A 16,016-nucleotide genomic window follows, 5' to 3' on the forward strand; every position below is an offset into this window, starting at 1 on the left:
CTGTAGTATGGCAGTATATGGTAGGATTGATCAGACAACCTAGGGTTAAATTACCCTAGGGAGTCTGAAAAATAGTAAATATAAAAATAAAAAAAAGTAAAAAAAAAAAATTATGATAAAAAAACCTAAAAATTCAAATCACCCCCCTTTCCCTAGAACTGATGTAAATATAAATAAACAGTAAAAATCATAAACACATTAGGTATCGCCGCGTCCAAAAATGCCCGATCTATCAAAATATAATAACGTTTTTTCACTGCGTTTAACCCCGTAACGGAAATCGCGTTCAAAGTCAAAACTGGCACTTTTTTGCCATTTAAAAAAAAATTAAAAATTCTATAAAAAGTGATCAAAAGGTCGTACAGTCCTAAAAATAATATCATTGAAAATATCATCAAAAGTCGCAAAAGATGACACCACCCTCAACTCCATACAACGAAGTATGGAAAAGCACAAGAAGACGGCAAAATAAAATAAAATTTTTGTTCATGAGGTTTTAATTTTTGTAAATGTATGAAAACATTATAAAACCTATACAAATTTGGTATCCCTGTAATCGTACTGACCCAAAGAATAAATTAGATGCATCATTTGTGGCGTGAAGTGAAAGCCGTAATATCCAAGCCCACAAGAATACGACACAAATGTGTTTTTTCACCATTTTCACTGCATTTGGAATTTTTTTCCCGCTTCCCAGTACATGGCATGGAATATTCAATGCAATCACTATGAAGTGCAATTTGTTACGCAAAAAACGAGCCATCACATAGCTTTTTACGTGTAAAAATAAAAAAGTTATAGATTTTTGAAGGTGGGGAGTGAAAAATGGAAATGAAAAAACGGGAAAGGGCCCGGTCCTTAACCGGTTAAACTAATCACTCTTATCCACAATTTTCTGCATAGTACTGCACCTTCCTACATGTCCTCTCTCATCTCAGACCATCGCCTACTGTGACTGTATGAAACTTAACCCCTTCCCGGCGCGCGCCGGGTCCCGGTGCATGGAGAGGGCTCGCGGGCCGAGCCCTCTCCATAGCCGGTAAGTCTTTGCTGCATATTGCAGCAAAGGCTTACCGGTAACACCCGCGATCGGTGCTAGCATGGGCGCCGCCATCTTGTCGTGGATCGCTGCTCCCTGATGACGTCACGGGGAGCGGCGATCCGTCGCCATGGTAACCTCGGGTATTCCGAATACCCGAGGCTACTTCGTTTTAACCCATGCATTACAATGTGCTAATTGCACATTGTAATGCATGGGGAGTAAAATCCACATATACCGCCATACTGTAGTATGGCAGTATATGATAGGATCGATCAGACTACCTAGGGTTAGAGTACCCTAGGGAGTCTGAAAAATAGTAAAAGTAAAAATAAAAAAAAGTTTAAAAAAAAAAATTATAATAAAAAAACCTAAAAATTCAAATCACCCCCCTTTCCGTAGAACTGATATAAAAATAAATAAACAGTAAAAATCATAAACACATTAGGTATCGCCGCGTCCGAAAATGCCCGATCTATCAAAATATGATAATGTTTTTTCACTACGTTTAACCCCGTAACGGAAAATAGCGGCCAAAGTCGAAAATGGCATTTTTTTGCCATTTTGAAAAATATAAAAAAATTAATAAAAAGTGATCAAAAGGTCACACAGTCCCAAAAATTATAGTAATGAAAACGCCATCAAAATTCGCAAAAAATGACACTATCCACAGCTCCGTACACCAAAGTATGAAAAAGTTATTGGCCCCAGAAGATGGCAAAATAAAAAAAAAATATTTTGTACAGGAGGTTTTAATTTTTTTAAATGTATGAAAACATTATAAAACCTATACAAATTTGGTATCCACATGATTGTACCGACCCAAAGAATAAAGTAGACATGTCATTTGGGACGCAGAGTGAAAGCTGTAAAATCCAAGCCCACAAGAAAACGTCACAAATGTGGTTTTTCACCATTTTCACTGCATTTGGAATTTTTTTCCCGCTTCCCAGTACACGCCATAGAATATTAAATACCGTCACTATGAAGTGCAATTTGTTACGCAGAAAATAAGCCATAACACAGCTCTTTATGTGGAAAAATAAAAAAGTTATAGATTTTTGAAGTTGGTGAGTGAAAAATGGAAGTGAAAAAACTAAAAAAGGCCAAGTCGTTAAGGGGTTAAACTCTCCTTTTACGAATGCATCCTGTGCACGTCTCCCGTTTGTTAGTTGGAAAACACCAGAAACCAAGCTACAGGCTTCCCCGCAGTCCCATTGACCTTGGACTCTGTATATAAGATGACGCCTGATGGCTGGTTCAAGTATTTTTATTTATGAAATTTTTGTTATTTGCTCCCTTATAAAGAATGACTGGACCATTGTATGAGCTCTTATATTTATTGTATCACCCCTTCATCTTCATGGACTGTAAGCTCCTGCGAGCAGAGCCCTCACTCCTATTTTTAGGAGCATATTTTTGTATATGTTCCCTCATAATCTGTAAAATGCTAAAGAATATGATGGCGCTATATAAATAAAGATTATTAATAATATTTGTGGGCAACTCTCGCAATTTAGAAACTAATGGAGAAATAGAATCTTGCTCACCTGCATAGTCACTAAACCATAGTACATATCCCCTTATGGTGTGGAATGCTCACCCAAAAAATTATAAATTTTTGTAACAGGTCTATGAAACTCTGGTAGTAAGTGTTGCAGCTTACAAGTTACTTTCTTTTTAATATACAGTAAACATTTATTTAGGCTTTTATTGAATAAATATCTAAGCATTTTTGTAAAGGTATACTATGGTTTCCAATCATCACTATTATTTAATATTTGTATTCCTCTTCTAGAACATTCCTATAATTATACTAAAGGAGTATGCTGAAGCAATGAAAACTAATACTTATGTGAAGAAGTTCAGCATTGTGGGAACAAGGAGCAATGACCCTGTTGCATTTGTAAGTAAAGGAACTGAACTATCAATATTTCTCACATGTACAAAATACAGTGGATCAGATCTATCAGCAGTGCCGTAAGGTAAACGTGTGTAGAGACAGACGGACAGTCTTATGCTGCATCATATTTATCAAAGTGTCTGATGCAGGATGTTAAATATGGTGTAGTATGTGACTATCTAGCGTACTTTTCACCTTCACACCCCAATTTCAAAGACCACACTACTCTTGTACTTTTCATAAAAGTGTCCGAAAACAGCCTAAAACTTCTCTCTCTTCTATTGTAAACAGATAAATGTGCCCCTGTATGTCTTCTGTGAAGTATACATATTACATATTCTAACTAAAGATAAGAGAATCGATTCATTGATTTGTTAAATCAAGGATGATTTTTTTTCTGATTAGTTTCAGATGAATTCATTTCGCTTCAATTGTACTAGAAAATGGTATCTAATCCCTTCTAGTCCACAGTTTTTTTTTTTAATACAAAGGTTCTGTCTTGTGTGCTACAGCTTACAACGCAAGCGCCGGCAATGTCTGCAGCAGTGAGCCAATGTCACTGAGGGGATGGAATTTGGCGTGTGATCCAGGAGCAGACATTTTTTTTATTTGAATCAGGGGTGTAATTAGGAGAGGCAGGGCCCCATAGCAGACTTCTGAATGGGGCCCCCCTTCCCCCTTAAAAAAACGCATTACACTTATAAATATATATATATATATATATATATATATATATATATATATATATATACAATCCCAGATACACATATACACCATATGTACAGTACTCCCCATATATGCTTTACAGTGTGCAGCATAATATGTATATAATGGTGCACTTCCTCAATTATTTAGAGTCAAGTCGGGTGATGGGGCCCCCTGACACTGTGGGCCCCATAGCGGCTGCTATGGCTGCTACCGCTGTAGTTACGCCCTTGATTTGAATCCCACCCCCTGGAACTTCAGGGGGAACTTTGGCGGGGAGCCAGGTAATTTAGTATAAGACCTATATTATCTGATCTACACATCCCACCAACATGCCAAAAGCACATATGCTTTTGTCATGTTATATTCTTTTGGGACATGTGATAACCATAAAATAGTGCGTTGGTGACAGGTCCCTTTAGGTGCAACTGGCTGCCATTTAATTTACCATAAGAATGTAGCTTTTCCAAAAGTTAGTGTTGCTTTAGCCAAAGGGCACCCACTGTGAGTGATGCATGTTGCTTCCCATTCTGCAGTGGTCAATGGCAACATAATATTTAAAGTACTGTAATAGCTTAGTTTTACCAGGACATTTGTGTAGCTTTTACCCACTCTGAGTAGGGGCAACAGTAATTCATTGAATTAACTTAGGGCTTTCTCTCTGTTTAAGGCTTTTGCAGATATGCTCAAGGTTAATACTACACTAAAGAGCTTAAATGTGGAGTCTAATTTCATCAGTGGAACAGGAATCTTGTCTCTTGTTGAATCCCTCCAGCAAAACACATCCCTGGTTGAGCTGAAGATAGACAATCAGGTATGGTATATAATGATCAGCTTTTTACAGGATATAGACTTGGACAGTTTTATTACATGACAATTTTTGTTCAATGACAGACATGCAGTCTCCACATTAAGTACAAGATAAGTTCTGAAGGTTTGTCCTTAAGTCTTTCACAGGTATATTTTGTATGTATATAAAAAACATTTTTGTGCCTTGGACAAATCCATTTTTAAAAATTTGGATTGACATAAGAACAAGGATTAACAATAAAGCTTCATTACATACTCCTATGGTATTTTTTACAGTAAATGCTTCACATCCAGAGGTCTGTCTGTAAGTTAGGTGTCCTTAAGTCGAATACTGCCTGTGCTTCTTGAAATTTTAAAGTGTAACCATCATTTTAGATAATTGTTCAAATGAAATCTCCTCTTTCCCTAAAACACATATATGAAAAAAAGAACTTGTAAGGTTAAAATAAAGTCATCTCTTGTTTCCTTCTATAACCACCTGTAGCTTATATAGCTGTGTGGCTCTACTTGTCAACTATAATTTGTTTTTACACTTTGTAGAGCCTTTGTTCTCTGTTCAGCAGTCAGTACTAGCGGAGAGTTAGCTAAACAAGCAATCCTGTATCCCGATGTGGCATCCTGCCCCAGTTCAGATAGGGTTAGGGGGATGACGCTTAATATAAACAAAGCAATACAAAAAAGAAATGTGACACGTGCCCATCATCTCAGCCATAATTGAAATGCCAGAAGAGTTGGATGACCAGACATTTCCATATACAGTGGTACAAGCCAGCACCTCGCCATCACACTGCCAGCATGCGGTTGTATCGTATATGCCCATATGAGACCCTCTAACAGGAGTGATGTAAGATCTGTGCCATAACTGGAGGTACATCTCCTGAAAGTGTGACGAAGGCAGAGATCTGTACGGCTGTTAGCATAGTCTAGTGGGGGTGGAGAAGCGCATAATTTAGCAATATTTGTTGTGCCATTAGCCCTACCAATCCAGGCACGGCAGCTGGGGTTCCAGTCATTGTCGCCTAGACCCGCCAGCACTCTCTCAGCGTAATGGGCAGCCTGCATATATGGGAAGAATGCAATCCGGAGGTCAGGGAATTTCTTCTATAGCTCTGTAATCATGAGAACCTGTTTGTCAGTGTTGTGTATTATCTGTGCCTCTGCACAGATGCCTGCTCTGAACCACGTGTAAAAATCACGGTGTAGGCTACCATGCTGAAAGTCGGGTCGTGTATGAATGTCAGATGCACAGAGCTTGAGGGGCTAAGGTTAAAGTGGCGCCTCACCCTTGACAACACGCCATGAAGACATCAACAAAGGATTTGTCCTAGTCTTTGTAGTCAGGCAGTCATAGGTGGCATGTAACAGGTTAGCCAGACCCATCCGTACGGAAAGCCATTTTTATAAATGGTTTTATTTGTCCAGTCAGTATTAATTATTTATTTTTATAATTATCTCTAGAGTCAACCACTCGGTAACAAAGTTGAAATGGAAATAGCAAGTATGTTAGAAAAAAATTCAACACTACTGAAATTTGGTTATCACTTCACTCAGCAAGGACCAAGATTGCGAGCATCTAATGCCATGATGAACAATAATGACCTTGGTAAGACTTATCTAGCCACATGCAATAAATTGTATGATATTTGCTCTGCAACATAACCTTGTTTCTTTAGAGCTCTTGAAGCCACTTGTTTTTCCAAATATTCCTAGTAGTGTGGGACTCCTCTATGTGCAAGTTGTGCAGTCCATGGGATCGGATGAATAAACTGGTCTGTTTCCACTGTTAACACTATAAAGAAGACTTCAAATTTAAAGTCTAATAGAAGACTAGAACTTTGGTAATATTGGTAATAGCCTTATTAGCTTGAATAGAAATATGTAAAATGCTATTGTCTACTTTAGATCTATTGCAAAATGTGCATCTGTTTCTCCAAATGTACCTGAAAGTTTTGTACCTGAAAGCTGCTATTAAACCTTGAATAACCATGTTCATTCTAATAATGTGTTTGTACTAAATAAAGGAGCTTTAGGGTAAGTTGTCATTTGTATACTTTATCTGTATATATTACAAATAGATCAGTGTGATCTGCTTCTTGTTTACAGCTCGTATGCATAGATCTGATGGGCCGTGGCATAACTTTTCAGCTCTGGACCTGGAGGATGTATAAGTATAGATGTAATCTCTATACATTTCTTCATTCTCTATGCCACTGGCAGTGCTCTGATCTGCCACCCTCTGGCTCTTCACAGCATTACTGTTCCATTGCTTTCTTCATTTCCAACTATTCTTTCAGCTATTTCTTTACTATGTTTATTTTAGCACTATTCTCAATCATTTACATTGATATAGTTTGTATACTGTATGTAAATATAAAATGTGCCCTGTAACTTATCCTGCGCCCTTGTAAATATAAAATATGCCCTGTAACTTCTCTTCTCTGCTCCTTACAGACAGGTATAAAGCACAATATTACTAATAGCAAAGCGCAAAATACACAAAATGCAAAACACAGTACGAGATATTGACTTGATATTTCAGGCATACAAACAAAATACAAAATTACAAAGAAATCAATGTTTTATGTTTGTATTTAATTACTTAAAAGTAATTGGAGTCCTCTTTAGCTAAATTCATTCTGTATGATAGATTGACTTTGCTGCTTTTTTGGACCAAATTTCCCTAATTTAAAGATGTGAAGGGTCTATCTACTCTATATGGCTGAGAGCTCTCTCTATGGCCAATGTTTGAGCTATTACCTTTTAAATAGCACAGACAATATTCACTGCAGGTAACAGGGTGTCAGCCAAGTGGGCCATCTCGATCCAAAAATATATAATTTTAATAATGCAGCACCTATGCAATTATTGGTAAATTAAAATTTATTCATTACATATTACTACAGTAACATGACTTACTAAATGTAAAACTGAAAACTGAGTACTAAATCTGTAAGATTGCATTTAGAGTTTGGGAAAGCAGATACAAACATTTATCTATCTTTGTTAAATTAGCATTTTCCTGATCAGTGAAGGCTCCAACAGGCATGATAAGAACATTTAAAATTAAAAAGGGGGTAAACCTCTGATCAGTCACTTAATATTACGGTAAATAAAGTTGCAGATGTCAAAATCAAGACTATTACTGTCAATAAGATTAGTGTTTTCTTGTTTTCTTTAACAGTGAGGAAGAGAAGGCTTGCCGAACTCGATGGCCCAATTTTTCCAAAATGCCGAAGTGGGGTATAAAGTGAAGGTGAAGAGAGCACCACAAAGCAGAACCCTCCAAATGAGAGTTTGTGCCAGGGTGCAGAATCCTTATACCAGAGTGAAAGACTAACAACTGTGTTTCATACCTCAATACTCCACTGTGCCAGACATGATGGGCCCATGATGCAATCCAGGAGCTTAACTACACAACTATCATGTCTTCTGGTTATTCTTAATTGCAGACCAACCTAATATTGTAATAAGTATTCTGCTGTTGGTGTTTAGCATATTTTGGATCAAAAAAAGAAAAAAGACAGCAACCAATGTATTTAGCAAAAGCTGTTTGTTTCATGCACGAAGCCCAGGGTCCTAGTGTGCAGGATCCATAGTCCAAGACAAAAAAAGAGAGAAGGCCACAGCATCCAAAATGATGAAAAAAGGTTAAACCTTTATTCACACAGGCATAGAAAAAACTGCAACTTTTCGATTCGCCATGAATCTTTGTCAAGCTTGAATCGAAATGTTGCAGTTTTTTCTATGCCTGTGTGAATAAAGGTTTAACCTTTTTTCATCATATTGGATGCTGTGGCCTTCACTCTTTTTTTGCATATTTTGGATCAACACATTGGTTGTTCACACTTAAACAGCTAGCATGGTTCATTATCTACCAGTGAATAACTATTACTCATAACACATTGGGCGTTGTATTAAGAGTGACATATTTTGCGCCAATCTTGATAATCAGAGGAACCTGGCTCACGGCATGTCAGAATTTCTCATGTACTGGAATTGAAACCTACGCCACATCCTGCCTTATGTAGATTCCAGCTATACACCTGTGCAGGCTATAGTAAATTGAGCAGGACAAGGCTTCCCTGCCCTGGCCCACATTTTTCCATACTGCACACATTTTTTTAAAAAGTGTCACACGTTGATAAGCGTCCAAGAATTTACATTTTTACATGCCAAACAACTGATGCACAAGGCATGATACATCAGTCCCCTCGTGCCAAAAAATGTTATCCTTAGGCTATATTCACACGACCGAATGGGGGACGTATATACGGCCAACGTATATACGCCGTATATAGGTCCCCATAGACGGCAATGCTAAGGTACGGCGGGCACACATCGTGTGAATGTAGCCTTAGGCTGCATTCACATGAACGTGTGATTTCTCCAGTCCCGTATTTCTGTCCCGTATGCAGCACATATTTATATATCCACATAAACTTCAAAGGTCATAAGGAACTGAAATATGGGAGAAAATAGGACATGCTCTAAACGGCTCGTATACGGTACAGTGTAAACCAAGGCAATATAAATGGTTAGACATATTGTCCATTGCAATGAATGTGGCCGTGTGTAACCCGTAAAAAACGGTACGGTACATGTAGCATACGGCCAATTTCATACATTTGAGTTCATGCAAAAAAATCAGCCCTCAAGTTATGGGTCTTCGCATGTAATGGTTAAAAACATATTCTTTCAAAATAAGTTATTTATTTTATGAAAGTAATGAAGCATAATTGAATTATTTCACATAAATGTAAAATGTAATTTTAATTAATAATCTAGACAATCTAGATAAGAATACTGAAACAGCATTTTGCCCTATTCTTTCCTGACATAAAAAATTAATCCTGAAGGTTTTCTGTCTAATACATGATTTAATAATGATTGTATAACAAAATTATTCATCCCACAAAAACAGCATTTATATTACGGTTTATGAAGGAAATAACTAAGGTGAAATGTCACCACCAAATCTAAATCAGCTTATTTGACCAGTGTATTGTATCCACATATACTCTTCTTGATTACAATTTGTTTCGTTTTCTCATTAAGTGCCTTCAAAGTAAATTTCTGTAATTACTGAACAAAATCAAAATTTTACATGATATTCGATTTAAGTTGCATCTACGAATGAAGATTATCATTGCTGAGCAATGTCTGACTATTGCTATGTATTTTCAGCTGTTCTACATTTATTGTTGTGAAGCTTCTTTTCGCATACAGTGTTCTAATTTAATGGCTGTTAATGTACACTAGATTTTATTAAGTAGCAGATGAATAGGGTTTAGTACAAAACTCATAATAACCACAAGATTGCTGATGTATATGAATACTGATATATATATATATATTAGTCTGTGGATGTCAAGATCTCTAATAAACTCCCAAGTACAGTAAAATGAGCATTGTGTAGAGCCCCTTATAAGCTTTCCAGACATATCTTTCCTGTACCCCAATGTCATTAAAGTCAAGACAAAATGCGCCCTGTTAGCTGAAAAGAACCCTCACATACTTTGTTTGGTGTCAATCAATGTGTAAAGGTGATGTTTGAGTTTGTTACACAAATATACTTACAATCCTGTAGCTCTACTACTCACTCCTGTATCCAACGATCTTCTGGGACAAGAGAGGTACATTTACAATCCCTGGTAAATAACAATGCTGTTTTCTTGTCTCTTTGAAGTACTGTACAGTTTACCCACACTATAGTCAGAGGACAAGCTAGCACTTAGTAATAGACTTTATCAGAGTAAAGCCATTTTTTTCACCACTGATGTAAGCAAAGTTTGTTGAAAGTTAGTGATTTTTTTTGCAAAGAGTTGAATGCATAAAATGCATAAAACACCTCTCTACTAAATAAACATGCACATAATATGGAAATGCATTTAAATGAAAAGCACAAATGACACCTACATATACATTATAACAACATGTTAAAGCTAGGGAGGAGTGAATCATGAGAGTGAAGCAAAGCTAAAGAAAATGCTGTTGGATACAATCTAATTGTCATTTTCAGATATCATTTTAAATAGAAAATGTTAAGGGCTCCACTTTTCTTTTGCACAGCCAATGATACTTCTCCCTATGGTTACAGTCTCTTTAACCCCTTAAGGACGCAGGTTTTTTTCGCTCATTTCTCGCTCTTCACCTTCAAAAATCCATAACTTTTTCATTTTTACGTGTACAGACCTGTGTGAGGGCTTATTTTGTGCGTAACAAATTTTACTTTCCTGCAATGTTATTTATTTTAACATGCCGTGTACTGCGAAGCTGAAATAAAATTCCAAATGTGGGCTCAGTTTTTACGACTTTCACTCTTCGCTCCAAATAACATGCCTACTTTATTCTTTGGTTCGGTATGATCGCGGTGATACCAAATTTATATAGGTTTTATTGTGTTTTAATACATTATCAAAAATTAAACGAATGTGTACATAAAAGAAAAAAAACATTTGCCATCTTCTGAAGCTAATAACTTTTTCATACTTTGGCGCACGGAGCTGTGTGAGGTGTCATTTTTTGCGAAATGAGCCGACGTTGGCATTGCTACCATTTTGCGGTCTGTGCGACATTTTGATCATTTTTTATTCCATTTTTTATGTGATGTAAAAAGGTGTAAACGTCGCATTTCGGACATTTGGGCGCCATTTCCCGTCTCGGAGGTCATTGCCAGCTGTAATTGTTTTTATATTTTGATAGATCGGGCATTTTGGGACGCGGCGATACCTGATGTGTCTGTGATTTTTACTGTTTATTATGTTTTATATCAGTTCTAGCGAAAGGGGGGTGATTTGAATTTTATATATATATATATATATATATATATATATATATATATATATATATATATATATTTTTTTTCCCACTTTTTTTTTTCTCCCACTATTTCTTAGACCCTCTAGGGTACATTAACCCTAGATGGTCAAAACGCTCCTACCATATACTGCAATACTACATTTTTGCAGCTCATTTATTACAATGAGCCACTGGCTCATTGTAACGAATCTGCAGAAGCCATTAAGCCTCGGGTCAAAAGAAGACCCGAGGCTACCATGGCAACCGATCGCCGCACCCGATGACGTTCGGGGGCGCGGCGATCGGAATAAAGATGGCGCCACCCGCGTCTTTTAAATGCCGCCGGTGACTTTGCCGGCGGCAACAAAAGGGTTAATAGCCGCGATTGGTGCAAGCAAGCGGTTATTAGTGGTGGGGGTTTGCTGCAATATGCAACAACCCCCACCTTTGTATGAAGAGGACTCAGCCCGTGAGCCCTCTGCATACATTCCCTGTACCTCTACGCCGTAGAGCTACGGCGCAGAGCGTTAAGGGGTTAAAGGAAATCAACCACACAGAAAACATAAAAAACACCTAGAAATACACTCCTCTTCATCTTGATCCCAGGGCTGTCCATCACTAGTCTTGACACATCGGGATCACCTAGAAAACAAACTTATAATTAGCAACAAAGAGCACAGGGACAAGATGTCCGGCGCTCCGGGCTGCTAATTATGCACGCCTTCCCCACATCCCTCTTCCATGCTAGGAGAGGGAGGTGACATCAAATGAGAGGCGTGATCCACGTCACGGAGAAGTTTTCCAGTACTAAATTATGGCACCACCCAGTGGCTCTCTTACACACAAAATATAACAGATGGCCCATGATAGCGAAAAAGTTGATAGTACTGAGGGACACCCTGAAAGCATGGAAGGAGGTTAGGAAGTTTTACACCCTTCCCTTCTTGCTCTACAAGTACATGCCCCTCTGGAGCCATAGGGAATTCACACCTGGTATGGAGAGTGTGTTATACCGCCCATGGAAGGAGAAAGGACTTAAGAAGGTGGGAGACCTATTCCATGAGACAGAACAATGCTGGATCACTGAGCAGGAACTACAACAGAAACACTCACTGACTGGCTGTGTGTCGTTTAGATATCATCAACTACACAATTTCTTGACAGGTAGGGTAGCAGATGTAACGAGGGAAACTGCCGAAACGTCCTTCTCTACGTTGGTGGGAACCCCGCAGAGTACAAGATCCAACTCCAAATTATACAGTGACATAAAAAATTAAATGCTCAAAAGAGCACAGTTAACAGTGGGCAGATGTTGGTCACGAAAATTCCCAGACAGGGAAGTGCTGGAAGGGAGTTTAAAGGGATGGGCTAAAATACGCAAACATGTACAGAGAGAGCAGTGGAGGGAAACCTTCTTTAAAATCCTACATCATGCTTACTATGGTTTCAATCTTCCCAAAACACCCTCCAAACCCAACAGGCTAACTGAATGTCCAAAATGCTCCACACCAAACACAGATGTGTGGCATGGCTTATGGCGATGCGAACATTCACAAAGTTTCTGGAACTCTGTCAGGGAACATATCAAAATACACTGGAAAATGGACTTACCGGATCCACTACTTCTAATCTTACAAAGACGAGGAAGGAGAAGGAAGACAGGGATGAAGTTTTAACCCTACATTTAGACCTTTTTATTGGTAGCAAAAAGATTTATAATGACCCATGGATACAGCAGTCCATTCCCACAGTTCCCAAAATTATAGTCCAAATGAGATACCTGATACAAATGGACAGGCTAGAAACCTTAAGGCACAAAGATAAGCAAACAAATGTATTTTTGAAAAAATGGAAAACCTTTATTGTCACACATATGAATAGAGCAGAGATCGTAGAGTTGGTCTCACCATTCCGCCTGAAGCAAAGGCTCCCTAGGAGCTTTACAGGTGTAATTCAATTTGAATTATGAATAATAGGAAATCAAGTAGTGTGTCAAACCATGTTTGATAGGGTCATCTCCCCCTGGGCCATCATCTCCTAAATGCCTGATGTTTACTTATCTGAGATTATTAATACTCCTGGCATGGGAAAGGGAGGGGCGGGGACGTGCATAATCAGCAGCCAAAGCACCGGACAACTTGTCCAAGCAATGCAAATTATTTGTTTTCTAGGTAATCCCGGCGTGTCAAGATTAGCGACAGTCAGTGCTGGGATCAAAATGAAGAGGAGCAGAGGAGAGTATTTCTAGGGTTTTTTTAAAATCTTTTCTATGTGGTTGATTTCCTTTAAAGCTCAGCTCGAATGAATAGAATGTAGTGTGGAATGGTGTGACACTGCCCTGGACAACTCCTTTAACATGTAAAAAGCTGTGTATGTTCTATGTAAAAACAAAAACACTGTGTGCTGTGTTTGCGTGTATACAGTATATATGTTTATATACTATACATGTATGCTCTGATTATATAATAAATTCTATGCCAATGTCTGTCATTTGTTACATTACTGATTAGATAGAAGAAAGAATATATACGTCACTATATATACTAGTTGGCAGGCAGATAAAGTATATTTTCTAGCTTCCCATGTGGATATAGGTGAACATGGTTGGGGCTGGTAACTGTGTGCTTAAAGGCACTATGGCCCTTTCAGACAACTGTCCGTTTTTGTGCATGTTTCACGACCTACCATAGTGCAGAGGATGGGACCCATACTTGATCAAGATATATCATGTACGGAGTTCCTTCTTCTTTGCTGGGCAGCAGTGCCAGACTGTAAATGTGCTGCCACACGTTGATCTTGTCAAGATTTTGAGATCATGACAAACGCTGTAATGTTGAAACATGTCGATCTTTCTGTTTTTATCCATCAGTAATGCACCCATAGCAATAAATAAAGGATGATTTAATGTGCCTGGATTCCTGTGGATGTTCCTTGAGCACCACATGCTCGTTTTTGTTTGCTAACTTTAAGAGTGGATTACAGTTTGAGGCCTAATTTACATGACTTTTTTTAGATGATAACTGCCACTGCTACATTTCTCTTGCGACTAAAACACAGCCCCAATTACTTTAATGGGAATATGGCTAACTATATGATAGCCGTATTACTCATTGCACTGCTGGCATGCAGGTATTTATAGGATTACAGGTATGTATTGACTTGACAATGGGTTCTGGAATAAGAAGTTGAGAGCTTACCCTGCTGCCCTATTAAAATTTACTATTAACAAAAACACATCATTTCACAGATATAATTCCAACACGTCTATCAGTCCTAGTGTATACAATTTTGGTTGCCCTGGGATCCGACCGCAAATCTCTCTTCTGTTCGGGCAGGGCAGATTCTTCTTATGAATAGCTTTTCCTGTCTGCTCAATGCAGTGTGATCTTAGGCCCCCCCCCCCCCCCCCTCCATTACAAGAGGAGCTCACACACAGACGCTTCCTGCTGGCAAGCACCAGCGTGCACAGACTTAACAAGCAAGAGGCAAGATGAGTTCATTATTGCAGGGGAAGGAGCCATATAGCAGAGTTGACAGAGTGTGTGTGGTGTGTGTGTGTGTGTGTGTGTGGTGTGTGTGTGTGTGTGTGTCAGCTGAGATATAGTATAGCTGGCATGGGAAAACCCCTTTAAAAGGCTATGTTTGGATCATGTATGTTTCACTGATTGAATGCATCAAGTAAGCATAGTGGCCTTGTGGTGATCATGTATGGAGCTGGGTAATTCAAGGGACACTAACAGCTGAGAAGCCATTTAATTCCAAAACACCTTCTTGGGGTGTAATTGTTTTTGTTAAGTAGTTTAATTTGCTAGAATGAGAACACTTTTGTTTTTGTTGGACAACAAATTATAATATATATTCATAATGCATATGATCATATGATAAGCTTTCATCAATAACAAATTTTGCGTAGGAGCTCTTTGCAGAAGTTTATTTAATACATTGTATCTTATTACAGTCTTCTACATGCTGGATTAGAGTAACAGATAACTAATACGTAGAAAGGCCAATTTAATCATTTTAGAAAGTTAGTTTGTGTGGCTTGTTCAATGCTGTATATTCTTGTCCAGATGAAAGACATTCATTTTGCAGCTTCAGAACTTTTACCATTCCTCTATTGCTGGTGAAATGTAAAGGTCATACTTCAAGCTGAAGTATCCTACGAACAACTGCACGAATTGCATCCTTTTTTGGTAAAAACAAAATTAAAAACTGGTGCCATTATAGTATGTATACATTGCTGTATACAATCCTGAGAAGAAGAGGCACCAACCTGCCTTCACATATATAGATATTCTATTGCATGATTGAACTTGTTTATAAAATGCATTGTTCAATGGAACACTTAGATATTGTAATAAACCTGATCTCATTAACTGTTTATGGCTTTATGTACTAGAAAAGAGTAACTAGATAACTAGACCTTTGAAGCATTTTTTTCTCAAAAAATTAGGCAGATGATGATAAACTTAGTAATATACTTTGTTAAGAAATAAAATTCAAAACCTGTCCTTTTTTGTGTTCACCAACAAAATTGGATCAGTGGAAAAAAAAATGAAGCCTGAAAAGTTCCCTTGAAAGGAATGGTTCAAAAAGGCAAAAAAAAAAAAAAAAAAAAAAAAAAATCACTGCGTCCAGGAAGAGAAAACCAAAATCTGTAGGTGTCCATAAGAAAAAATGCCTTCAGTGCTAAATCATTGATGAGGAAAAAAGAGCCTTTACACAAGCTTCTTACAAAAAAAAAGGCAGGGGAAAAAGATG

The 16,016-nt window shown here is 37.9% G+C and overlaps 1 protein-coding gene across 3 annotated transcripts in view; it reads left to right on the forward strand.

Annotated features, from left to right (window-relative positions):
* Positions 1-8,092, forward strand: part of TMOD1 (tropomodulin 1) — a 55,549-nt gene extending 47,457 nt beyond the window's left edge. For 2 of the 3 annotated variants that reach the window (XM_072154552.1, XM_072154562.1), the window contains exons 7-10: positions 2,838-2,945; positions 4,318-4,461; positions 5,916-6,060; positions 7,639-8,092. In XM_072154552.1, the coding sequence (XP_072010653.1) occupies positions 2,838-2,945; positions 4,318-4,461; positions 5,916-6,060; positions 7,639-7,703 (462 nt within the window). In that variant the 3' untranslated portion in view covers positions 7,704-8,092. Of the gene's footprint in view, positions 1-2,837; positions 2,946-4,317; positions 4,462-5,915; positions 6,061-6,560; positions 6,634-7,638 lie in introns of all 3 variants that reach the window. The other variant, XM_072154569.1, reaches the window with a different exon arrangement.
* The last annotated feature ends 7,924 nt before the right edge of the window (positions 8,093-16,016 follow it).

The sequence above is a fragment of the Engystomops pustulosus genome, chromosome 1 (assembly GCF_040894005.1).
Source record: "Engystomops pustulosus chromosome 1, aEngPut4.maternal, whole genome shotgun sequence".
Taxonomy (NCBI): Eukaryota; Metazoa; Chordata; class Amphibia; order Anura; family Leptodactylidae; genus Engystomops; species Engystomops pustulosus.